At 43.6% G+C, this 27,971-nt stretch overlaps 1 protein-coding gene across 1 annotated transcript in view; it reads right to left on the bottom strand.

Annotated features, from left to right (window-relative positions):
- Positions 1-27,971, bottom strand: part of PITPNC1 (phosphatidylinositol transfer protein, cytoplasmic 1) — a 290,502-nt gene that overhangs the window by 79,055 nt on the left and 183,476 nt on the right. The window contains exon 5 of the mRNA XM_012803243.2: positions 26,735-26,806. Coding sequence (XP_012658697.2) covers positions 26,735-26,806 — 72 coding nt within the window. The remainder of the gene's footprint in view (positions 1-26,734; positions 26,807-27,971) is intronic.

Below are 27,971 nucleotides of genomic sequence, written 5' to 3'. Positions count from 1 at the left end.
TGCTGATCCTGAAGACTTTCCACACATCTGGTATTTCAGATTTGTGGAATAGAGAAACTCCAGAGTAGTGGCCAGGTGACAGTCTTATGGGACAGCTACTGTGAAAATGGTCAGAGTTGGGGTCTAAGTGGGTCCCTCCCACCAGGAAGCTCTGTGGGAGGTGGGTGTGGTGAGAGATTGTTCTAGAACAGAGATAAGGGCCTTAACTAGGGCAAAGGTAGTGGGATGGAGAAGTACGATGGATGTAATATTTAAGAGGTAAAACTTGCTGGGTTTGGTGGCTCACACCTATAATCCTAGCACTCTGGGAGGCTGAGGTGGGTGGATTGCTTGAGCTCAGGAGTTTAAGACCAGCTTGAACAAGAGGGAGACCCCATCTCTACTAAAAACAGCAAAATTAACGGATTGTGGTGGTGCACTCCTGTGGTCCCAACTACTCGGGAGGCTGAAGCAAGAGGATTGCTGGAATCTAGGAGTTTGAGGTTGCTGTGAGCTATGATGATGCCACGGCACTCCACTGAGGGCTACAGAGTAAGCCCAGGAATGGAAGGCCCAGGCGTGGTACAGAAGGCAAACTTGAATCCAGGGGATCTGGCCTCTTTTTTGCTAATGAAATCAAATCCACTTCTGCTATGAATGACCCCATGAAGACTTTATCAGCACTTCGCAGGAAGTTAACGGGCTGGGGGGAAGAAATTCACCGCTGCCCCTGCTTCAGGGCTCTTCCTGCTCTCTCCTGGGGTGACTTGTCAGGAAGTCATCTTTCATCATCCTGTGCTCTCATGTCAATGGGAGCCTTGGCTGCTGCGGACCCCTCACGCTGGCCTCCAACACCAGCTCGGTGAGGAGCACAGCTGGGAAAACCGGAGTAGGATAAAGTCTTCTCAAAGGCCAGGCTGCGTGAATCCTGAATGCAGGGAAGCCACACACGTTGGGTATTTTGAAAGTCCACAGAGACCCAGAATTGCTAATACAGAATTCCTGCCAAAGATGCACAGTCTGAATGTCACCATGAGGACGCAGTGAGGAAAACTCAGCCATGAGGGACGTCCACAAAACTAGCCAGTGCTTGAAAAAATGTTAGTGGCACAGAAGACAAAGAACAGCTGAGAAACTAACTGCTCTAGACTAAAGGAAACCAAAAAAAGGGACAGCTAAATGTAATGCGTGAGCCTGTCTTGGAACACAAATCATGAAGGTTTTCAATATTTTAAACTTTTCAACTTTGTTATTATTTTTTTAGAGACAGTCTTGCTATGCTGCCCAGGTAAACTCCTGGGCTTAAGTGATCCTCCCACCACAGCCTCCCGAGTAGCTGCACAAATCATCAAGTTTTTATTGTTGTTTGCTATAAAATTAGCCAATTATTGGGATAATTGGCAGGACATAAGTATGCGTCTCTATCAGATAACAATATCATCCCAACGTTAAGCTTCCAGAATTTAAGCATTGCATTATGGTTACGTAAGGGAAAGTCCTTGTTCTCGGGACAAGTATTCAAGGGTGAAGGGTCTTGATGTCTATAACTTACAAAGGGTTCTGGGAAAAAAAAAAAAAAACGTGTCAATATTTATGGAGTCAAAGCAAATGGAGAAAAATGTTAACTGGTAAATCCCGAATCACTGTACTATTCCTGTAAACTTCGCTACAGATTTGAAATTTTTCCAAATATAAAACTTTAAAAGAAGGCCACAGCAGATCTTGTATTGGTTTGGAGAAAGTAGGAAACCTGGGCGCATTCTCCCATCTCTGAGAGTTGCCTGCCACAGATCACCCCCCTGGCCATCTGTAGGGGTCAGGCTACGAGCAGCCAGAGCCACATGGCCTGAAAAGGGGAGGGGGATGTTAAGAGGGAGGCCCCCAAGGTTTTTCTGGAAAATTCTCTGCTGAATCATACAGCTGCTGCGGCTAGCTTTCTCTCCTGAAATCTCAGAAGCCTGGACCCTCCAAGGAGCAGGTAATTAGAAAAGTGCCAACTTGCACCAGGTCTCACTGGTGCTCCCGTGATGCTCCACCACCAGGCAGCAGGTGGAGCAGACTTTGACCGCTCCGGGTTTCTTCCTCAAGGCAGCATGGGACAAGAGGGTAGCAATCTCAAGTTTTGTTCAAGTGCTGTTTCCTCTAACTTCAAGTGGAAAAATGGGCCTTGTTGATGACTGTTTTCCCTGTGCTGGTGGTCACATGCTCCATTCTGCACATGGGCCAGCCAAGGACAGCAGAGCGGGGCAGGCTTACTGCAGAGACCATTTTAAGGTCAAACAACTGCCATGGTTCCTGGCAGGCAATGGTTTGTTTCTACGCTTATCTGGATATCTAAGGAGAACAATCTGAATGGAGGCTGCTAAACAAAAATTCTTTTGCACCTTTCTTTCTTCTTCTCTCTCCCTTTTTATTATTATTTTTTAATGAAAAGAAAAAAAAAAAAAAAGAAAGAAAGAAAGAAACTCTTCTGGCCCCGAGCCTAAAATCTCATACTTGTGATGCTAATCTCTTCACGCTGGCTCCACGCCACTGCTGTTGGCTTTGTGCCTGTTTAATATCATGGTTGCTGATAGCAGGTTGTGGCCACATTTCCCTTAGGAAGTTCAGCTTTAAAAATGCTTCTGAGATGGTGACATAATCTTCCAGGTAAAGGGTCCTTGATCCACGCCTTGGCATCCAAGTGTGGGCCTGGGGTCTCCAGCCGGCATTTGCAAACCCCTTAGCTGAATTTAAACGGGCTCCTTTGGAGCTCTTTGGAAAAGCTAGATTTCAGGGTGAAGCTTCATTTCTAAACATTGCCCCATCTCTTTCAAGACAGTGAGATTTAGGTCTGGGTAAAAAAGGGTCACTTGCCTTAACAACTACAACTACAACAACAACAACAACAACAACAAAGATAAGTGCCACATTGGGTATTTGCAGAAAGGATGCGTTCCCCTAAGGCTTGATAAAGAAAATATTTCGGTTCTGTCTCCTTTTTCATTTCTGATTTTATCTATTTGTGTCCTCTTTTTTCCCTTAGTACAGCTAAAGGTTTGTTGTTTATCCTTTCAAAAAGGCAACTTTTCATTTCATTGATCTTCTGTATTTTAAAAAAAAGAGTTATTTATTTAGAAACAGAATACAAAGAATCATTAGAGACTATTATAAACAAATACACACCAATCAATTAGAAAACTTAGAAGAAATAGATAAATCCCTGGATACAGACAACCTACCAAGACTCAACCATCAAGAAATAGAAAACCTTAACAGACCAATAATCAGTAGTGAGACGGAAGCCATAATAACAAGTCTCCTAGGACCATAGCTTCACTATGAGATTCCATCCCACCTCAGTTAAAATGGATTTTTTTTTTTGAGACAGAGTCTCATTATGTCGCCCTTGGTAGAGGCTGTGGCATCACAGCTCACAGCAACCTCAGACCTCTTGGGCTTAAGCGATTCTCTTGCCTCAGCCTCCCAAGTAGCTGGGACTGCAGGCACCTGCACCTATTTTTTTGTTGCGGTTGTCATTGTTGCTTTAGCTGGCCCGCAGTGGGGTTTGAACCTGCCAGCCTTGGTGTATGTGGCTGGCACCCTACCCACTGAGCTATGGGCACCACCCAAAATGGCTTTTATCAAAAAGAGAAAACAGTTATTAAACAAGGATATATGTGTACACTGTTGGTGGCAATGTACATTAGCATAGCCTTTATGAGAAACTTTATGGAGAGTCCTTGAAAAACTAAAGATAGAACTATCATAGAATCTAGTGATTCCAGGGCTGGGTATATATGTAAAAGAAAGGAAATCATGTCCATTGAAGAGCTATCTGCACTCCTGCATTTATTCACAACAGCCAAACTATGGAATCAACTTAAGTGGCCATCAATGAATGAATGTATTAAGAAAATGTGGTTTATACATGCACTGGAATAGTATTCAGCCATGAAAAGGAATGAAATCCTGTCATTTGCAGCAACCTGGATGTAATTAGAGGTCATTCTGTTCCATAAAATAACCCAAGGACAGGGGAGAAATATTGAGTGTTCTCGTTTATACCTGGGAGCTAAAAAAGTGAATCTAAGGGAGATAAAGAATACACTGTTGGTTACCAGAGGTTAAGAACAGTGGGTATTAAGAGGTGTTGATCGACGGGTATAAATATATAGTGTGATGGAAGAAATAAGACCTAGTGTTTGATAAAGCAGTAGGGTGACTATAGTTTACAATAATCTATCGTATATTTTAAAACAGAAATATAAAGAATAATTCGAATGATTCTAGCATAATGAAAAGACAAATATTTGAGGTTATGGATAACATTACACTGATTTAATCTTTTAAAATTCTATGTATTAACTTATCACATGTACTCTGACAACATGTACATCTATTACATATCAATAAAAATAAATATTTAAAAGGAAAAAAAAAAGAAAATATTCTGTCTTTTCCCTTCCTCTCTCATTTCTCGGACCCTCATTTTTCATGACTTATATAAGACTTGTTTACATACTGAAGACTTTTCCAATCCAACTGCTGAATAATTCCCTCATTGATCACCCACTGCCCATTATTCTATTAATTTAGTCGGCTAGTTTAGGGCAGAAAGCTTCCATCTCTGAGGCTTCCCACTGGGGTCCACTCTGGCCACAGGATCTACTTCTGGGCAGCAGAAGTGGAGCAGGGAAAGAATAATCAAAATCAAGGACCTCTGTCTGGTCAGTTATTAATTGTGTGGCCTCAGGCATCTTATTTAAAAATTTCTCAACAGTGGTGCCGTCATCTGCCAAGTGAACATCCACCATAGTGTTGTTATGAACGATAAACAGCACACTGCTCTCTTAGCTGTAAGCACTGGGTATTATCTTTTTGGTGCTGGTACTTAAGAGGAGCTCCGTGAGTGTGTACTGACTGAATTCACTTGATTTCCCGATAACCGTGGAGGTGGCTTTTTTGCTGTCTGGCACCAGAAGAGTTTTCTGAGTGATTTTCAAGAGCTGTATTCCTGCCCATTGCTTATTATTTTATTGTCCATTACAGTTCCCAGGAACACCCCCCAACAAACACAAGGACTTACTGTACCGTCCTCGCTTGCAATTAACATAATTTAGAGGGTTGACAGAACTACAGGAGCCGCTAATGTAATTTTCCCCTAGCTGAAATCTTCATTAAGGAAAGGTCGGGAGCTTTTCAGGGTGAAGACGCAAAACAAGGAAAACTCACAATAAACCCAGTGAGGACTCTCCAGAGTCAGGAGCAAGCCCTGCTGTCCCCGGCTGGACAGCGGCTGCCAGTTGGCAGGCAGCTTGCGTCCAAGGTCTTTCACGGATTATGGAAAATCCATAAACGGTTCAGGACAAAGACTCATGGAGCAGCCTCTCTCCCCACGTGGGGTGATATGCTGAGTAGTCCTGGCTGTGGATATTTTGAGATGTCCTTTGGTACTTGATCTCAGCTGAGGAAGGCACGTGGGGACTAAGAGATAGGAAAAATAAATTGTTCAGACACTGGGCTCTAGGAATAGATTTCTTGGTTCAACCTTGCTCCCGTCAAGGAGCCCCTCAGTTTATCATTAGCCTCGGTTTATTTTTAACGATTTCCTCTGCCCTTGGATCTCTGGGGCAGTCTCTCTTTCCTGTCATGGTGTCATACCAGATTCTCTTTCTCTCCGAGTCTGCTTGCTTTCATGAGAAACACCCCTTCCTTCATGTGTTGGCAGCATCTTACTGCTCCTCTGCCAACCCCAACCTTTTTTTTTTTTTAAGGCAGAGTCTCACTATATTACCCTGGGTAGAGTGCTGTGGCATCACAGCTCACAGCAACCTCAAACTCTCGGGCTTAAGTGATTGATTCTCTTGCCTCAGCCTCCCAAGTAGCTGGGACTATAGGCACCAGCCACCACACCTGGCTACATTTTTTATTTTTAGTAGAAAAATTATTGTTATTATTATGTTCTACTAAAAATAGAAAAAGGGGAGGGTCTCGCTCTTGCTCAGGCTGGTCTTGAACTTCTGAGCTCAAGGGATCGTCCTGCCACGGCCCCTCCCACAGTGCTAGGATTATAGGTATGAACCAACTCACCTGGCCTTACTGAAAAAATGCCTAATAAAGCATTTCTGGGGGAAAAAAAATCAATGAGATAAGGAATATTATTACCACTACAATTCTTTTCAGGAATATTTGATGCCCTGCAAAACTTAGAAGGAGAAAAACACTTCTTTTTTCTTTTGACATTGCTCTTGTAAGATGGGGGAAGCTTATTTCCCTTTCCTCATTATGAAAATTTAAGCCTTTAGTCAGATTTTAAAAACTCAAGTAGGGGGCAGCGCCTGTGGCTCAAAGGAGTAGGGCGCTGGCCCCATACGCTGGAGGTGGCGGGTTCAAACCCAGCCCTGGCCAAAAAAAACAAAACACAAACTCAAGTAGGAGATTCCACGTATAGTTTTATCATTTCCTTTTTAGCACTGAAGACAGCACGTTAGCTCTATGAGAGGCTGTGTTCTGAGGCTATGCTGACCGGCAGTCAAGTCCCCTGTCCACCGCTGGCTAGCTCTGAGTCCTGCAGACTACCAGCACAAGCCTCAGAGTCAGGTGACAAATGGGCATGATAATAGTTATGAGGGTTTAATGAGATCGTGGCTATAGATGGTTAGCAGGATGCTGAGCTCACGCTCGGTGAATATTCTGCCAATATCCGCATTACTATCACCGCTATTATTATTAGCCAATATCTTCACTGCTGTCCTCATCATTACTTCCTCACTCTTGAAGAAGGGACTTTCTAGCAGCGCCCTCTACCCTCTTTCCCCTCCTTTCCTTGGCAAAGGGGCATAGCAAGCCTGCCTCTCTCTCCAGTTGTACTTTGCAAAAGGGCCATTAGATGGGGCCCTGCCATCATCACCCAAGCCAGCAAGGGGCTCTGACTCCAGACTTTGAAACCTGGGGAAAAGGTACCAGAGGACTACTGAATTCAGTGCTTACTGCTCTGACTCATCAAGTGAATCCACTGGGTCTGGTTTCAGAAGTGGCCCAGGGTTGCCAAATGCCACTGCCCCTATGGCTGGGTGGCACATGTGAGCCATAAGCTGGGTCTCCAGTATGGAGGAAGGGAAACATTTCTTCCCTGGAATATGGAGCTCAATACTTGAAGAGGCAGCATATTTGGAATCCTTAACCTGTTCCTGGAAAATGATTATAAAGGCTCCTTGGGAGAACACTTCAAACTCATCAAAATTCCTAGTTAAGTCACTTGTAAAATGACTGGCACTTGGGGGCGGGGGTCCCTCTTCCAGGCTCTAGTTTTCTAGCCACACGGCCTCCTTGATGATGGTCACTTTATCTCTGCCCCTGGGTCCACCGAGCGCTGCGGACCATGCTCAGAATTCTGCTTTTTCCTACCTACATCTCTGTGACTGGACAGACCCTCAGTGCAGCACCCCCAGCCTCTCATTTCCTTTTTCTTTCACCTCCATTCCCTTGACCTTCACCTCATTCCACACTCGCCAATCACTCCCCCCCAAGCAGCTCCACAGTGGTCTTGAGTCTCCTAAAATTATTCCACTCTGAAATCTGAAAAGTCTAGTTACTTTTTCTCTAAACCCCAACCTGAATCTCCTTCCTTTCACTTCTAGGACACCTTCTCCTTGACTTCGTTGGACTCTCCAGTCCCCAAGAGCCTCTGCTGGACTCCGAGGCTCATTTTGACCTTCAGTTACTCAAATTTTCCATACTCTGCTGAACCCACCCTGAAAACAAATCCTGAATCAATCCAACCATTTCCTGTGCTCCTACATGCAGCCTGCAAAGCACAGCTGGGAAAATGACACAATTATTCAGGCTGGTGGCACTACTCATTCAAAATTTCTCAAATCGCCCTGCTGCCAAGATGTTCAAGTAATCCTTTTAACTCTTCTCACTCCTTTCCCACAAAGGTTATCTTTGACCTCAACTGCCCTCCGAAGCCTTCTTTCCTGACTCCTTCCTTTTCAGAAAATGACCTTTCTTCCCACATTACTGGAAACTGGAGGCCATGCAGAGACTTTCTGCCACATCCTCCCCTCCTCACCTGCCCTGCCCTCTGGCCTTTCTCCCTACCTGGGAAGTTCTGGTAGCCGGGCCTGCAGGGGCTCTTGGTCTCTGAACTCCAAGTTCGCACTGGCCTATTGACCCTTTCCTCTCAGTATTTCACTGACAAGAGTTCACGTACAACATTTCGTCAATCGACAGGCCCACATGTGTTTCTTGTGTCTCCAACCCTGGGTTTTGATCTGTATCATTTCATTCACTCTTTGCATCTATTTTTTGCTAATGACAAGTTCTCCATTAGGATTATGTCTGTCCCTTTGTATCTGATCTGCCTTTCCTCTGAGGAGCTTTGCAAAAAAAAAAAATAAATCTTTGCTATTGGGCAGTTTTATGATAATGTATTGAGGTTTGGATTTATTTTTGTTAATCTCCTTAGGATTTAGAGAGGTATTAGAGGGTAGCCAGGCCATGTGGGGTCAAATCCCACCACCCAGCTGTGTGACTGTGGGATCTTAGGCAAGTGATACAGATTCTCTCTTTTGTAGTTTACTCACATGTAAATCGCTCTTATCCCAGGGTTATTGGAAGATTAATGAGTTAATAACACAGAAAGCACATAGAATAGTACTTGGAACCTAAGTCCTAAATAAGTGTTAGCCATTATCGTTATTACTCAATGTATACTGTGATCTAAGGATTTGTCTCTCTCTTGAATTCAGGAAAATTCTCAGCTTTTGTTACAAATATTACTTTTCTGTTATTTCCATATATATTTGTTTTGCTCCTATGAGATAAACACGTGGGAGCTCTCATTCTATTATTAACTATTTATTTATTTATTTATTTATTTTGGTTGCAGTTTGGCTGGGGCTAGGTTCAAACCTGCCACCCTCGGTATATGGGGCCAGTGCCCCACTCACTGAGCAACAGGCACCACCCTTAACTATTTATTTTTTAAAACTTCTTTGTACTTCTATTCTATGAAAATGGGTTGTATTCCTCAATACCTTCTTCCAGTTCACTAATTATCTCTTTAGTTGTGTCTAGCCTATGTTTATCTCATCTACCAAGTCTTTCAACAACTAAGTCCCCACATTTTGAACTGGTTCTTTTTCAAATCCTCAGTTCTTGTTTCTTTATTGTTTCCTAAATCCTTATTGTTTTAAAATGGATATTATTTCTCTATCTTCCCTTTCGAACAGCCCAAACACCATTTTAATCAGAAATATGTACAACATTATTTTCTTTTGCAGTAAACTCATGTTTTCAATGATGATACTGGTTGTCTTTGTTAACATTGTATTTTTTTTTTTTTTTTGGAGACGGAGTCTCATTTTGTCACCCTTGGTAGACTTCTGTGGCATCACAGCTCACAGGAACCTCCAACTCTTGGGCTTAAGTAATTCTCTTGCCTCAGCCTCCTAAGTAGCTGGGACTACAGATGCCCGCCACAATACCCAGCTATTTTTTGGTTGTAGTTGTCATCGTTGTTCTGCAGGCCTAGGCTGGATTTGAACCCGCCAGCTCCAGTGTATGTGGCTGGCACTCCAGCCGCCGAGCTACAGGCACCGAGCCTGTTAACATTGTATTTTGAGGGTCATTTCGAGTGGGATGTTTTGCTGCTGCTTTCTTCATCTCTACTCTATCACTCACGCCAATTGTTAGGTTTTGTAATTGTCTTCTAAGAACAAAACCATTACTTTAAGCCCTGGCCAGGCTGTGTTCATAGAGATTCTTTCGGCCTCCTTTCACTAGCTAGGGAGCCCCACTCCAGGCTCTTTGTTCCGTGCGCCTGGCCCCTCATTTTGCATGGAGCACTTTTAGTCCCATTGCCTTGGGAGACCCACATCAACACCTGCTACCCCCAGACCCGGAGTGCAGACGCTCCATGTTCCCCATCTTCCTGAGTTTCTGATCCATGAGCCCAGCCATGTCAAGTTGGCCTTGTTTCCATTTTATCTGTCACTGCCATGTGTTTGGAACACAGGAGATGCATCGAAACATGAGCTTGTTTTCCACCAAGAAGAAAAATCTTGCAAAGGCTTCAACTCTGAGGCCCCGTCTGATCCAATTCCTTTCCTTCCTTTCGCAGATAAACATCAAAGTTCCTTGTAAGCTGGCTTCCGCCTCCTCATCTCACTCATTTTCATAAAAGTCACTACTGACCTTCTTACTGCTCTACCCCATAGGACCCAATTCTCTATTCGTTGCAGGGTACAGTGGCTGATGCCTGTAATTCTAGCACTTCAGGAGGACAAGAGGGAGAAGAGGGAAGATCACTTTGAGGCCTGGAGTTCAAGACCCAGCTTGGGCAACAAGACCCTACTTCTACAAAAAATAGAAAAATCAGCCAGGCGTTGTGGCATGTGCCGATACTCCCAGCAACTTAGGAGGCTGAGGCAGGAGGAATGCAGGAGCCCCGGAGTTGGAGACTGCTATGAGCTATGTTTATACCGCGGCACTCCAGCCTAGGTGCCAGAGTGAGACTCTGTCTCTAAAGAAAAAGAAAGAAAAATCCTGTGTTCACTGAACTCAGGATATTGATGACAATATCTTCCTTGGCGTTCGCACTTCCCTGGGCCTTTGTGACCCTCCCCACCCCCAAGCATCTCACTTGTTCTCTTATGCTAAGAGCTTTACTGCTCATCTATATTTATGAGATCCTCTTCCATTTTCATCCCATAAAATGTCGATATTCCCATAAGTTCCATCCTTGCCCCTCTTTTCTCTTCACCTCTCATGCTTCCTTTGGGTACTATCCCCCATTCTTACGGCTTCAAAACCACCTTACTTTATGACTTCCAATTCTCTATCTCTAGGTCTCAGCTCTAGATTTATAGATCCAATTTCCTACTAGTTATTTTCGTTAAATTTTTCATAGCATTTCAAACTCAACTGGGCTAAAACGGACCTTATCAATAACCTGTTTGTCTGTCTGGGTTGCTATAACAAAATACCATCAACCAGGCAGCTTACAAACAGTAGAAATTTACTCCTCATATTTAGTGTCTGGTGGGGGCCCACATCCTCAATCACAGACTGCCCCTTCTGGCTGTGTCTTCACATGGTAGAAGGGGAAAGGAATCTCTCTGGGGCTTTTAAGACCTCCCAAAGCCCTCACTTCTTAACACCATCATCTTGGGGGCAGGTATTAGGATTTTAAGATAGGAACTTGGTTGGGGGGGACCAACATTTAGACTACAGCATCTTCTAAACCACTTAAAAAAAATTCCTTGTCTTGGTTGGTAGCACTACTACCCATTCATGGCAAAAACTGAATTATCCCAGCACCCTAAGCCAACTGCCCCATTCCAGCGAGACACCAATGTTTCTTCCTAATTCATACTCTGCTATTTGCTGTCACTGCTTTAAATCTCTCTTATCTGACATACTGCAAAAGCCTTGTCTTTCCCTATATCATGATCCTGTCTGTCCATCCCCACCCTCTATTCCATGTTCTCTATAGAACCCTCCGCATTAGCCTATAGTGGTAATACATGCTTCCCCATCAGCCTGACAACTCCTGGTGCCAAAAAGACGCTTAACAAATGTTTCTTGTACAATGAATTAATGCACCATTGTGATCATCCTATCTTTTCAATACAAAATCAAGGTCTTAGATTTCTACTGGGAAATTGAGACAAGCGATTGAAGAAAATAACTGATATTCACTAAACGTCTATGATCTGTCAGGAATGATGACAAGCGGCTACATGGCTCATATCAGTTATTTGGCTCAGAACATTCTTCATCATTTAAAAAACTGACCCCAAGGGAGTAAAGAAAATTGAAGGGGAAGAGTTTTTAAACCATACGGATTTACTAGGCCTCTAGGGAAGAAAAGAACACCCAAGGGAACAGTCTTCAAACCAGAAGGCTTTGTGTTCTTGTCAGTTCAGAATAGTAGTTGGGAACAAGATGTGTAAATCTGATGAATTACTCATGAAAACAGGTTTGATTTCCACATCTCCCCAGGCAGGTGCTGTATGCCCTTGAGATGCTACAGGACTCATCAAGTTCATTACCCCAACTTTGCAGCAAGAGAAATCTGTGAAGGTCTCTGAAAGTTTTACCCAATCAAACTACTTCTTGACTTTGTCCAGTGTAACTAAACACCTGTTATCTGCAGGGGCACGTGTTAGGTACAAGATAAAGCATACAGAGTTGGAAAGTCCTTTACCTTGGATGTTCCTATGTGCACAAGTGTGTAACGATAATCTTTATCCATTATATATTCTGTTCCTTGGTACCCCACGGTGCAAGCTTACCATGTGGCCACAAGGAGCCACAGTCTTAGAGAAGAAATCTGGCAAAAAAACATAACTCTTAAAAAAATCTGTACCCAGAAATTAATTTTTTATCTTTAGTTTATGAGATTTTTTTCCTAATAGTAAGATTTTTTTCAAAATCTTAAGAGCAAATATTAGAAATAGGACGCAGTATACAGTGACATGAACTCTTAGCTGAAGCAGAAAATTGTGCCCTGAGTATCACATGACTACTTTTTTTTTTCCCTAAAGCCATACTGTTTACTCTTTAAACTGGTGCAAAGGCATATCCTATGGGCAACTGGTTTAACGTCATCTATTCCAAGAGACTCAGATGGTTCTAAGCAAATTCAGCTGGGTGTTAAAAGTGAGGTTTCATCCACAGATCAAAATTAAGTTACTAGAAAAATCAATCTTCCCAGCGTCTTTCATTTCTAAGGTTCTTCCTTAATAGGTTTCGTATTTCATTTCAATATTTCACTCGAGCTTCAACACGCTAACCAAGGGGACGTTGAGCTAATAACAAACCCAACCTCATGACAGCTTTCTGCACCGTGGTATGAACGGTAATAAAACATCGCAGCACCAAATGGTCAGTCTGGTTTCACCTCTGAGTGTCTATTTCATGATGGCATTTAGCTGATGCTTTTCAACATCTATTTATGAATAATCTGACTGGCATAGCTAAAGATAATTAAAATTACTCCAGAGAATGATCTGCATATTCCAAAGGCCTTTATGACCATCTCTTTAAAGGGCTGGGAACAAGTGAGACATTTTCAGATGCAGCTCCATGAAGTTTATACTTAACAAGTTTACCTACCATGTGGCTGTAAAAATCTGATGGAATAGAAACAGACCTTCAATAGATATTAGTGAAGAAATGTGATTTAAATATGAAGAAACAGCTTAATAGGGTTCAGACAGAATCACTATCAGTCTCAGAAGATCAAGTACAGAATCTGGTGGCAACAGCTGACACGCTGCTTGGTTAGCAAGCAGAGCCTGCTACAAGCGGCGAGCAGATGGAAGCCAGGCTTTCAGCGCATCAGAAGGCAAAAATTGCTTTGAAACCATGTCCGCTGGAAATCATTAACTTCTTTTCCATAATCTCAGCTCCTATCATCTTTTTTTTTTTAAGACTAAAACGCTAGCCGAGACTTTGTCTTTGAAGGTGTTTATCAGAGAGATGGCATCCGGGGATTTGGGGGAGAAACCCATTTCACAAAGATGATGGCTCTGAATCCACGAGTGGAAACAGATTCCACCGTTTCCTTTCCAGATTGCTACCGAGTCATTCGAATTCCTCGGAAGCTAGTCAGCACCCTGGAAGAAGTTAACAAACAACCTTCCAGGCCCTCAGGACCGGACAGCTTATTAGTCAATGACTTTGGCAGAATCCAGTTCAGTGTTCGTATTTTATATGCAAACACCATGCAGTGTTCAAATACACTCATGGCAGACATCACCATGTCCTACACAGGGAGAGGTGTCATGTTGAAGCAATCCATTGAATCTAAGATGCCACCAATTATACCACTAAAAGACAAAAAAAAACAAAAACGCAGCTACTTACAAAATGCCATCAACCCTAATAGGAAATCATTTGGTAGAGTTGTTAAAACAGGAAAAGTGATGGCCATGTTCAAACACGTTGAATGTATACCAAGCCCTGTTCTGACCATTTTTCATGATTAACACATTTAATCCTCACAAGTACCCCAGGAGGAGGACCCCCATGTTACCCCTTTGACCGAGGCCCAGGAAGATGAAGTAATGTACCTTAACTAGCTGCTAAGGGGTTGGCCAGGGAATCAAACCCAGCCGGTCTGACTCGGGCGCCTGCAGCCTTCATCCCTTTACCATTCTGCCTCCATCTTGTTAATTAACTAACTGGGAACAACAGGACAGGTGGCTCGTTCCTCTCAGAATAGCACTGGGCCAAGCAGGATCCCCTACAGGCGAGTGAACCCCAAGGAAGGACTGTCTCTGAACCAGAAATCCCAACCTCCAGGCAGAAAGTCACTAAACGAACAGAGGGTCGGGGCTTGAGCCAGGGACTCCTCCCTCCTCTACGTTGGAAAAGTGAACCCCAAAGACCCTGGGGACATGTGACTTATCAACTCATGGATGGTCCAAGAGGAGGAGGGAATGCAGACTTCGGAAATGTAAGAATTTAGCACCTTTCCTCCGAGAGAGCTCCCCAATTACAGTAATTTCTCTAACTCTTGGTTCCCCTGAAACATAACTGATAATAAAAGAAAAAAAAAAAACAGCATTCATGGAGCATTTGACATGCACCATCTCACCTAATCCTCCAATGATCCTCTGAATCCGGCATTGTTTTCCCCGTTTCACAGTTGGGGAAGTTCAGAACAATGAAGTCCCATTATCGCTCTGCTACAGAGCCCTGCTTTGGACCCTGTCTGGTCTGAGGCTGGTGATTTCTCTGAGTCTAGTACATCATCCTACTAAATTGGCCTGGCCAGCTGCTAGCTTTTGGCAGATTCTTTAAAGGACCTCAACTCCAAAGACCCCATGATTGTTGGCCCTTTGTGAGGCCCTTCCCTTATAATACTCATCCTGGCAAGTTAGGTTTGTTTGTAGGTAAAGTGGCGTTGGTATTAATGATGAACTTCATATTTTCTAATTGATTATTACCGATAAGGAAATACTACCGGTATTTCCGTACATGCGGAACTCACGCGTTTTAACTACCGAATATTTTATCTATTTCAGAGAATTTGTAAATTCTCTCTAGGTTTCCAATTTAGACACACTATCTGCAAATTACAAAAATGTTTTATCTTTGGCAACATTCCTTAAACCATAGTTTACTGTTAACGATTTTCATTTTATTTTTAAAAATCATTACAATTTTAAATCTTGATATAATTTCAAACTTATCAAAAAATTCCAAGAATAGTAAAAAAAAAACACCCAAATTCCTAAGCACCTTTTACCCAGATTCTACAATTGTTAACACTTGCTCTTTTGCTGTGTCATTCACAGTGGCTCATGCCTGCACTGCCAGCACTTTGGGAGGCCGAGGCAGGAGGATCACCTGAGTCCAGGAGTTCAAGACCAGCCTGGGCAACATAGTGAAACCCTGTCTCTACAAAAAATAAATAAATAAATCAACTTTCTAAAACAAGTACATTGCAGATATCAGGCCCCTTGACACCCCCTCCCTTAGATATTTCAGGGTAAATTTCCTAATTACAAGGACATTCTCTTACATAACTATAGTACAAGAAACCAGAAAGTTTAACACTGATTTAACACTATTATCTTATCTACAGTCCACATCCAGATTTTTCCAGTTACCCAGTAATATCCTCTGAGCTATTTTTCTCAAGTTCAGGTTCTAGCCCACAATCATATACTGTATTCAGTTGTTCTGTCTCTTTAGTCTTTTTAAATCTAAAACAATTTATCAGCCTCTCTTTGTCTTTCATAACCTCAACAATTTCAGAGACTACAGGCCAGTGGTTTTATTGATTCATCCCATCAGTTTGAGTTTGTGTGACGTGTCCCCATGATTAGATTTAGGTTGTGTATTCTGGGGCAGGAATACCACTGGGGTCATGTTGTGTGCTTTTCAGTACATTATATTATTCCTGACAGTGGTTGGTTCCAGGACTGACAGTGTTCCAAACATTTGGTTAAGGTGGTATACATCGGGCTTTTCTATTATAAAATTATTTACACATCCCCTTTTCATTAATAGGTAACTTGTAGACAACTACTGAGTCCATGTACATCTCTTCACCAAATTTTTCACATGCTAGTTCCAGGATTCAGCGACATTTACTGCTGAAATCGTGGTTCCAAAGGGCAATTTTCTCCTCCATTTCCAATTATTCCTTCTACATTTATTTGCTCAAACTTACATCACATAAAAAATAATTTCTGTATTGTTAGCCCATGCTATGGTAAAAAACAAATTTAGGCTTTAGAATTCACTATTTGTTTAAAATCCACCTTTTCTTTAGACAGAAGCTATTTGGTCAAAGTACTGTGTAATTAAGAATTACTTGGGGTGGATTTTTCTTTCTCCTTCTCAATCTGGTTATTTTTTCATTTAAAATATAGTTAGGTTCATTTATTTCTATTTGCATTTCATTTCGGTATCTTCCACCCCCCCCCATCCCTGTTAATTTGGTTTTATTATTTTTGAGTGCGAAAAACATCAGCATGACTTCAAAAGATGAACTATTCAAAAAGGTACATTCTCAGAAGCAATGCCTCTCCCTCCATCTCTCCGCCCTCCCCAACTCATCCCCTGTAGGACCCAAGCTCATTCATTTCTGGTTTGTCCTTTCCATATGTCTTTTCACAAAATAAGCAGATAGATGTATACTTTCTTCTTTCCTTTCTTACACTAAGGCGGAAAACCATGGAGGGCACCACAGATTGGCTCCATCATCACACAGGGACCTGCTTCTGGTCTCCATGTCATTATGGTTTTAGAGTATGTGTTGCCAAAGTAGGTATTTTTTTTTTCTTTTCTTATTGTGTTGTCTAGTTTCTCTCTCAAATGTTGGGGAGTCGAGGTCATAGCAGGCATCCTTATTCCTGACTTGGTTTAGTGTTTAATGCTCAACGCAAACTTTTATGACCATCTCCCACATGCCAGGTATCCTGGGTACAACTTCAAATAGGAAAGACTTGGTGTCTACCTTTAAAGATCGTGAAACAGGTTATAGAGAGAGAGTTTAACGACCAATTATACCACAGCATAATAAGCACTGTGGTTTTGGTGGGGGGAGGCACAGATAGAGGGGTGTAGAAATGGTCGGGCAAGTACACAGCCTGAACGTTAACCCTTAGAAGGATTGTACACTGAGAAGGCTGGTCTGAATCACCTCCATCTGCCTTTTCAAAATTTGAGGACACAACCCAGAGTGTGAAATTACTCAGCGAGAATCTAGAGTTTCTGCAATTCGAAACACCCTGCTCTTCATAAATAGATTTTGGGTGAACAGAGTCAATGTTGACACCATTGGTGATAGTTATGATTAGGCTAATTCTTTTTCTGTTCCATTAAATCAAAACATTGCTGAAAAAAGAGAGAAGATGGAAAACTTTTGCTTCATGGCTAAAAACATGAAAAATACACTGTGTGACCTCAAGTAAGTTATACTTCACTGCAACATTTATGTTATTCTAATTTTTGTAAGGCTTTTTCTTATGACTTTTTTTTGAGACAGAGTCTCACTAGGTTACCCTCGGTAGAGTGCTGTGGTATCAACTCTTGGGCTTAAGTGATTCTCTTGCCTCAGCCTCCTAAGTAGCTAGGACTATAGGTGCTGGCCACAACGCCTGGCTATTTTTTGGTTACAGTTGTCATTGTTATTTAGCAGGCCCCAGGCCAGGTTCATAACCACTGAGCTATGGGGGCTGAACCTCTTATGACTTTTTTAAAGAAAAAAATCTCATATGTAAATAAAAAATTGTTCTGGGGGGGATGGTCACGGTGTGTGACACACCTTTTAGGGGTGGGCCACAATTATAATAGGGACTTTACCTGACAAATGAAATCAATGTAACCTGGTTCTTTGTACCCTCAACAAATCCCTAACAATACAAAAAATTCTTTTAGCTGAAGTGTCAGAGAGTAAGAGTATGTTACCTGATGCTTCATTCCTGAGTATGTCAACACATTATTGCCTTAGAACAAGGACATAGCCACAATGTAATGATCACAGGCAAGAAATGTAATATTGGTTCAAAACTATACCACACTATTATCCTATATATGGTCCACATTCAAATTTCCCCAATAGCTCCTATAATATCTTTTTTTATTCCCTACACTCTCTCAATTTAGGATCTTCTAATCAAGGAAGGTTAACTGAAAGAATTTAGTTCTGAAAGATCCCATATCATAGCAATCTCAAACTCCTGGGTTCAAGTGATTCTCCTGCTTCAGCCTCCTGAGTAGCTAGGACCACAGGTGCCTGCCACAATGCCCAGCTATTTTTAGAGATTGGGTCTTGCTTTGGCTCAGGCTCGTCTTGAACTCCTAAGTTCAAGCAATCTGCCCGCCTCAGCCTCCCGGAGTGCCAGGATTACAGTCATGAGCCACCGCCCCAGCAACATGGACCATATTAAACTGTCCTTTAATCTAGCACAGTCCCCAGCATTCTGGACAGTTGTTTTGTAGAGCGTCGCTCAACTTGGACTTGTCTGATGGTTTCCACTTGATTGAATCCAGGTTACACATTGCGGCAGGAGGGATCCCCCCAGGATGCCGCATCCTTCTCCTGTGCCACAAGGGGAGGTACATTATGTCAGTGTCTTATAATTAGTGATGAAACATTTGCGTATTTGACTGTGTCCACTAGATTTCTCCATGTTTGTAATGAATATATTATCTCTGCAGTGAACTGGGTGATTATCCTGCTGCAATAGTGTGACTATCCTGCTCCCCAGTACTTTTTTCACTCAACGGCTTTCACACCCACTGATGACTCCTTTGAGTCCACGATTACACAGTAGTTGCGAAACGGTCATCCAGATGCTGACACTTGGTCCTGCATTTCTAGCTCCAGGCTCCAGTTTCCAAGTCATGAGTCAGCTCTGCCTTTGCTTATGCTGCTTCTGACCAGTTTACTTAACTGTCTTCCTGACCCTTGGTACTAACGTATCAGCGCAGGCAGGTCTGTTTGGATTTTTCTCAGTATCAGCGACCATGCCTCGACAGAAAGCAGATGCTACTTTAAGCGGTCTCTATTCATAATAATGATTCCTAGCAGTACGTTCTAGCTTCTTTGAATGCAAGTGTAACCTGCGCCCTGACTGTCCCTCTCACAGCCAGAAGTCTAGCCCTCATGTGGGGCAGAAATTCCTTTTGCTTACGTGTTTTTCAAATCCAGCTTTCAGAACACAATTTGCGCCACAAATAGCAATGGCTGCATCTTAAGGAATCAGACGTGATCTGTTTGCTATTGTCCTCAAAATGACACCATTAGCCACAGATCGAGTAGGAACATTGACTTTCTACTTCACGGACCCAAGTGGATAATCATCTTTCCAAACTGCAAATGGGGGTGTTTTGTGCAGGTTTCTTTTTAACAGGTACTGACTTATTAGAGAAAATTGCAGATTCTGTAGGTGGCTGGTTATAATAATCTAAGGTTAAAAACAGAACCAAAGAAGTTGAAGACATCAGAGATCATGTCTAAAAATAAAGCAAAGGCTTTTTTTTTTCCTCTCTGTAATCTTCAATTAGAAGCCATTTAAGGAAAAGATAATCAGCTCCAGAGACCTGTAAATATGGATTCTACAGTTCTCACCGTCACTCCTGCTTTTGAATTCAGTTGAGTACATTTATGGGTTGGTAAATTATTTTACCTTACACCCATGCATGTTGTCCTCTTGATATTACCAATTCAAATAAAGTAGTGCTCTGCCTTATCTGTGGAGGATGGGTTTGTTCCAAGACCCCCCAGTAGTTGCCTGGAACCTCAGATCGTACCGAACCCTACAGAGCCTGTGTTTTTTCTATCTGATCACTGAGATGGCTACTAAGTGACTTATGGGCAGGGCAGCATGGATATGCCGGACAATGGGATGATCCATGTCCCAGGAGGGATGGGGTGGGACTGTGAGAGATTTCGTCACACTACTCAGAAGGGTGTGTAACTGAAAACTTATGCATTGTTTATTTCTGGAATTTTCCACTTAATATTCTTGAACTGCAATTGACTACCGGTAACTGAAACTACAGAATGCAAAAGCACCGAGAAGGGAGCACGGCTGGCTGACTTAGGAAGCAGACTTGGTGATGACCATTGTAATAACAAATCCTCAATAAATACAGCTCTCGTTAAATGATGAAATTCCCTCTCTGTCAGCTGGTAACTTGCAAAGGATGCTACTTGTGGTCAGGAGGAAAACTTCTCTGATGTCCTTTCATGGCAGTGCAAGTTGAGTCCCGTCAAAGCATTGAGATGTTTACGCAATTGACCCAAAGGAGAAGGGGGTCAACACCCAGGGGAAGAAACTAGATTTCTTTAGTCAGTCTTTGCAGTTAACTAAATGAGATAGTCTATTTCCTAAAACCAAACACAACTCAGTGATTAAAGATGAGTCTTAACCAAGGCGTGAACTTGAAAGCCACAGGGCGTTTCTTCTCAGGACCTGGGCATTCTCCAATTTAGACCATCTGGAATCTTCTCTTTTCTGTCATTCCTCTCCCTAGACAATTTCATCTATTTTTGTCCCTGAATCGTGACACACACCTCTCTCTGAACTCCAGGTTTGTATACCCAAACTCTTTACCTTTTTTTTTTTTAAGTGACAGAATCTCACTTCATCACCCTTGGTAGAGTGTTGTGGCATCACAGCTCACAGCAACCTCCAGCTCTTGGGCTTAGGCGATTCTCTTGCCTCAGCCTCCTGAGTAGCTGGGACTCTAGGCACCCACCACAATGCCTGGCTACTTTTTTGTTGCAGTTTGGCCAGGGCCGGGTTTGAACCCACCACCCTCAGTATATGGGGCCAGCACCCTACTCACTGAGCCACAGGTGCTGCCCAACTCCTTATCTTCTACTTGGAAGACGCATTGGTACCTCAAACAGGTAGTGTCTCAGAACACGCTCCTCCTCCACTGGGGAGGGCCGGCAGATAAAGCTAGAAGGCCTCATCTCATGCCCCCATCAACAATCTATTTCCATAATAGATCCATTGCTCCCCCTGCCATCTTTCTAGCCCAACACCCATCTTGTCCACGTCCCTGTAACAGCTGCCACCTGAGCTCTCTGCCTCCACACTTGCCATCCTTCCACTCACTAGCCACAGACCCACCAGAGCAAACATTTAAACACATAAATTACCCAATGTAATGGGGTGTGCTAATCTAGATTCTGGAACAGAAGAAAAAGGACATCAGTAGGAAAACTAGCGCAAGCTGAACAAAGTGTATAGTTCAGACAAATGTATCCTGGTTAGGTAAGATGTTAACAGGAGGGGAAATGGGGTCGAGGGTAGATGGGAGGTCTCTGCAACATCTTGCAACTTTTGTATACATTTATAATTATTCCAGAATAAAAAGTTTATTGAAAAACTCCATCAACAATACCATGTCATTCCTTTGTCTAAAATCCTTGACTAAGTTCCCACTGCACTAAAGTCCAAACTCTCTGCTGAGGCCCACAGATCTTACATGGTCTGGCTCCCTCTATTTTTTTCTTCCTTTTTTGAGTCTCATTCCCTGGGTAGAGTGCCGGGGCATCATAGCTTACAGCAACCTCAAATTCTTGGGCTTTAAGCCCAGTGCCCTCTCTCCTCCTCGCTGACTTCTTGGCACTTACCACCACGGTCGTGCTTTTGTTTGTTAAAACGCTTGTTACCTGCTTCCGCCCCTCTGTGAGTAGCGGACTGGTCTGTCTCACTCCCTGATGTATCCTCAAGGCCTCTCACAATGCCTGGCACGCAGCAGGTGCTCAAAACATGTTGAACAGCTTTACCGGGTTATTGACAATTTGGATACAATCAGAGCCTCATTAGGAAACATCGTTAACACAGTCAGTCCCCAGGTACGGCCCACGTAGTCACAATGTCTAGTGTTTGTGTAGCACTTTACAGTTTATGAAGTGTGTCCATGTAAACCAACCTCTGTGACTGCTCCACTCTCTGAAGCAAGCGTTATTTATTCTGTTTATGAAAATAAAGAAACCGAGATACCTATTGGTTAAGGGACTTGCTTAAGGTCATACAGCTGGAACGTCAGTACTGATCTTTTAGTTTCACAAAGAACAACTCGGGTTCTCTAGGACCACACAGATGAAATACACCCCAGACACTTCTGTTAGGCAGCTTCCCAGGAGAGCTCTGTGAGAGACAGAGCTGCGTGTTTCCAGGAACTAACCTTGACGTTCTTTCCATCTTATCAGACGAGTTTCTTTGCAGAGGAACAATGTCCTTGTGATATGTGGCTAATGAGGACATATATGGTGCCCTGAAGCCCTTTACTGTGCGAGTGGGTGTGGGTGTGGAGGCTGATTATAAACACGCTTTTTGTGAACCCTTCTACTTCCAGGAGTATGAAGAAGTAAAGACATCTGGAGAACCTGTTTGCCTACGTGTTTCCAGTTAGTTTTAAGTAGCCCGTGGTATTTCCTTAAATCTCTGGTTCTCAGCCTTTAGATTCACTTCGAGTTTTCAAAATCCCCATGCTTCAACCCCACCTCGGACAAATGCAATCATAATACCCGCGGGTGGGAGGTGGCGTTACTGTTAGCTAAATTATTTAACCTGCAGACGTGGTGGAGAACCCCAGTCTAGATCCTCATGTGGGGTAGGGGTGGCTTATCCCATGGCCCCTAAGGGACCATGGCAGGCTCAGCCTGAGGGATGACTCTAAAACCACGCACAACCTCAGTTGGAGAATTCAGCGTTCTGGAAGGAGGCCTCATGTCCTCCAAGTGCGTTGGCTGGTTTAGATCAGTCTGTACCCAGGACCCATTAAATCAAAGTCCCAGGGGGGTGGGGCCCAGGGCTAAAACTTCTCAGGTGAGCCCAAGGTGCAGGGAAGGCTGCTTTAAATGGTGCCTGTTTTGTTTGAAAGAGGAAGTAGCAAGGCTGCCCCCATTAACCCCGCAGCACACCAGTAACCTGGCAGCAGCTGCCACACACCCAGCCTCTCCTTCAGCTGAACCAGGCAGTGCTAAGCACTGACTCCCCCACATCTAGATTTATGGCCTTGGACAAACAACAGGACCTGACCTTGGCACGGTGCCATCCACCCCAGTGCTAATTAAGGCCTAAATAATTCTCATAAGTATGTGCATAAAATAAATGGGCCTCAATTTAAGACAACTTCCCCATTGTGTTCTGGTTAATGTAAGCAGGGTTTGCAGGTTTGCATGACCATAAATACAGCAGAACCTCCATAGCTGACCACCTCTTTGAGTTGCCCTAATTTTCACAGACCAGACACGGACCACGTGTAGGTCAGTACAGCAGGCCCAGTTCCTTATGTTTACCAGTGTGTTACAGTTCCTTGGGTGGTCAACTTACAGAGGTTCTACTGTACTCTGGTTTAATTTTTTTTCTTTTCTTTCTTTCTTTTTTTTTTTTTTTTGCAATTTTTGGCCAGGGCCGGGTTTGAACCCACCACTTCCAGTATATGGGGCTGGTGCCCTACTCCTCTGAGCCACAGGCACTGCCCTACTCTGGTTTAATTTGTAACAAGGAGCAAAAGATCTTTCTATCTGGTTACCCTGCCATTATTTTATTTTTGGCTAAATAGGGGGAGCACATAAAAATTTACTTGTATGGTAATTGAGAATAACAACATGTACTTGATTTCATCACTAATCAATATGATTATTACATAGTGGCTTTTAATTTAATTATTGCTTCTTATCGTCATCAATTTCATTAAGTTTTTGGCAGGTAGGGAGGAAATAGGGCACAGATAGTGGCATGAAGGATGGTAGCTGAATGACAAGCCTCTATACCCAGAAAATGCAAAGAAATGAACTGAGCTTATTAAATAGCCTGCCGGTGCCGAGAGACCGGAGAAATATCCCTGACAGCACAGCTTTCTTTAGGAACTGCCTTGCATACTCCATACTCCATACTCAGGCCGGGACAGGAAAAAAGCACACCAGTGTATGCCTTGGCTTAAGGCTCTGGTTTTGAACCCCTGGCTGGACAAAGCTGGCTTTTACTTATTTATTTATTTTTTAGAGACAGAGTCTCATTTTGTCACCCTTGGTAGAGTGCCGTGGCATCACAGCTCACAGCAACCTCCAGCTCTTGGGCTTAGGTGATTCTCTTGCCTCGGCCTCCCGAGTAGCAGGGACTACAGGCGCCCACCACAACACATGGCTATTTTTTTGTTGTTGTTGCTGCAGTTTGGCCAGGGCCGGGTTCGAACCCGCCACCCTTGGTACATGGGGCTGGTGCCTTACTCACTGAGCCGCAGGAGCTGCCCAAAGCTGTCCTTTAATATTTAAAGAACGATCCCATAAACACACGTTTCTCATGTTCAGATTTTGAAGCATTAACAAGTGAGAATGAAAACCGATGCAACCGTTCTTTCTATCTCCCCGGGACCAACCTTGAAAGCCACCTGGATGAGCCATGGTTGACTTTAAACATGGAAGTTAGAGGAGGTTGAATTTGCAAAGAAGGGCAGTTTAGCTGAGGCCTCAGGAGCAAGACGTGGGGATCTAAGGAGCAGAGCTGGGCAGAGGCTGGGAAGTGATTAACTGGGGCAAAAACATACATAGGGCCTCTTCTGTGTAACAAGGTGGTAAGACTCGAGCTTGGGCAAGTTGGGCACTAGGACAGAGACAAGGAACAGGGCAGTTCCCAAGTCAGCAAGGTTGGATGCAGTGTGGCTACCATCGCTGGCATTGCTCCCCAAGCAGGCAGACGGTGTGCACAAGGGCTGCAGAGTGACCTTAGCGGTTTCTCTTGCAGGCCTGCCTACAAGGGGCCTGGCCCATGGCACGGTCATGGATCCTGACACTAAGGTGGATAACTTGGCGTTTGACATTTCTAGAAGGGCAGTGAAAAAGCTAAATTCCTAGGACAGCACTGAAAAGAACTCAGCACTTGCCAAACAGGATATAAAATAATGCATAATAACTATGTGAATTCTGGGGCCTACTTGAACTGAGCAGAATGAACCAGGGATTATTGCAGTCCTATCACCCCAGTAGGACCACAGAGAGCTGCATGTCCTCTCGGCAGCCCTCCAGAGGACATGCTGTTTTGAGTTACCTTATGGCGACAGAGCCCTGGAGAAAAGAGAAAGCAAAGGAATTGGTTTGGAACAACCAAATATATTTAAAAAAATTTTCTCCTTGTATTTTCAGACTGTTCCAGAACCAGCAATTCGGGCACCTGACCCTTCTCCCGAGAGTCCACAGCTACTTCAAAATGGTTAAGCTCAGTTCAACAAACCAGCAATGTTTAAAGACGTCCACTGATGTACAAAATGCAGTGCAGCCAGTAGAAACCATACCAGGAAGGCCCCCTCACAACATGTTAAAAACAGCATACTGTACAACTCAATTTTAGAAGAACTGGTTAAAAAATAAATTCATTAGTAACCTGCAGCACAGACCACCAAATTGCCAAACTGCCACCAGTAGTCATCTCTGAATGGTGGGGTGGCTACTGGTTTCTCTTTCCATTTTTGATACTTTTGTTTTTGCATTTTGCAAATTTCAATACTCATGTATGAATTTTCCTATCTGAAAAAAGCCATCATTTTACAAGGGTTCAAGTTCAAACATGGTGTGACACTGTTTTACACATTATGGTTGTGATGAAGTTGGCCAGTGAAATGCCTCTGATTTCAGGACGTTGACAAGAGGATGGTCCCAAACATTTCCCTTTGGGTCACCACTTCAAAGGGATGCTAAGTATGGGGTTCCCGAACTTAGTGGGAGGACAGTAGCTCTGTCAGTTGTATTCTTCTCTACTCTGGACAGTTCCAGGTACTCTGAAGAGGTCCTGAAGCTTCTGGAATCGGGTTTTTCCCCTCGACAGGTTCTGTTGGAACCCACAGACCAGTCTCAGGGGAGGCTCTTGGTACACAAAACACTCGCTCCCAAAGAGAAGGAGAATTGGAAACGTATTGCCAGAGAAAAAGTCTGGGGGTAAAAGTCAGGTCAGAAAATGAATTTTAATCCATACTGAAAAACAAAGTACCTGGCTAAAATTTAGTAAAAGCCCAAAGGCCTCATGAGGTAAATATTTTGCAGGGGTACCCCTTGATTTTTGTTTGTTTACCTATTTATTTAGACAAGAGTCTCACTCTGTAACCCTGTGTAGAGTGCTATTGCATCATAGCTCACAGCAACCTTGAACTCTTGGGCTGGGACTATAGGTGCCCACCACAATGCCCAGCTATTTTTTCCACTCTTTTTTTTGCTCTCTTGCTCAGGCTGGTCTGGAATTCCCGAGCTCAAGCAATCCTCTTGGGCTCCCAGAGAGCTAGGGTTACAGGAGTGAGCTCCCATGATTTTTAGCTAGGATATATGTATACATGTCAACTGCACACATAGACATACACAAGGTCCCGATAATACATAAGCAGGTACACACACATCTGACTGTATTCACCTTTCCCTGTACATATGAATAGTCATGGAGAAGCTGTGTGTTACAACCCACGATCAGAAACCAAATCCTGGAGTCCAAAGTGCCCCTCCATCCTCCCACCTCCAGGGACAGTCACCCCAGGTCACAGAGATTTCTGCACAGAGGCCCATGAAAAGTACATAAAAATGAGGAGGAGAAAAGTTAGACAACAAAACAATTCCAGGGAGAAGTTCCAGGGAAATAACACCTCTGAGGTCCCAGGCACACATGGCTTGCTGCAGGCCCTGGTCACACAGGAGACGTCGTATGTCTTGGCTTTCAGAACCCAAGAGGCGAGCAGAGTGTGTACCCAAGATTTGAGGGGGGGAGTTCTGGGGCAGGGTGGGGGAGCTACTCACGCTGTCATTGCTTCCTTTGTTGTCCTCATACTTGGTTTCTATATGAATGGAGAATTTCGGCAGAAAGGAACACTGTGGGGGAAAACCAGACTCTCATTAGCATCGTGTTTTTTCTCTCTTACACACGCAGCACATCTGGGTGCCCTCCTGGCCATTTGGTTGGGAGTGCTGTTCAGCAGCGGCATTGTTAAGATAGTAAGCCAATAACCGAATTCAGACAAGAAAAGCTGCCTTTGGGAGCTTGGACACAATTCCATCTGCAAGTTGGGCCAGAGAGAACAAACAGCCACAGGGGCAAGTCACAGAACAGGGCATTTCCTAATGGAAAATGCCCTGTAAATCCTGCCGTGTTAGAAAAGCAAACCCCTGGAACACGCCAATTCTGGGTCTGGGGACCTGGATTCCTGCGGACCCAGCCTTACCACTTAGATGAAGATGCATATAAAGTCAGGGAGGTGGGAGAGAAGAACTTTGCGATCATAGATTATTATTATTGTTTTGTTTTTGAGAAAGAGCCTCTCTCTTGTTGCTCTGGGTGGCATCATCATAGTTCACTTGCAGCCTTGAACTGGGCTCATGCGATCCTCCCGCCTCAGCCCCCCCGAGTAGCTGGGACTACACATGCCCTCCACAAGGCCCAGATAATTTTTGTATTTTTAGTAGAGATGAGGTCTCATCTTGCTCAGGCTGGTCTTGAGCTCCTGAGCTCAAGCAATCTGCCCACCTCTGCCCTCCCAGTGTGTTAGGACTACAGGCATGAGCCATCTAGCCCAAGATCATAGATTATTAAAGTCAGACAGACTTGGATTTTCCTAGGTGACTCTGAGTAAGTTATTTAACTTCTCTGACCCCCAGCAGCATTAGAACAGGAATAATAATTATTATCTAAGAGTGACATTGTGAGGATTAAATAAAATCACGTGCATAAAAATCCAGTGCTGGGCACTGAGAAAACATTGAAGGAGCAGCAGCGATCAGCATGACCATGACCAGAAAGGGCAGCCCCTTTCTGCTCCTGCATAACAGAGAACTCCAGCTCCAATGTAAAACCAGTGTCTCTGTCCTGTTGAGTCACGTTCTATGCATCTAGTCAATTTGAAGGGAAAAGGTAATTGGAGAAGAGGATTGTGATGGAGCTGGTATAACCGCACGTGAACTTTCTCAGCCACCAGAGACGGTAGGCTACTAGGTAAAGCTCTGCTGGGAGTTGCAGGTGTGGGGAAATGAGTCTGGGCCT

This window comes from Otolemur garnettii, unplaced genomic scaffold (assembly GCF_000181295.1).
Source record: "Otolemur garnettii isolate 467f Iridium unplaced genomic scaffold, OtoGar3 scaffold00018, whole genome shotgun sequence".
Lineage (NCBI taxonomy): Eukaryota > Metazoa > Chordata > Mammalia > Primates > Galagidae > Otolemur > Otolemur garnettii.
Note: the sequence above shows the minus strand (reverse complement) of the source record. Positions and strands in the feature narration are given on the sequence as shown.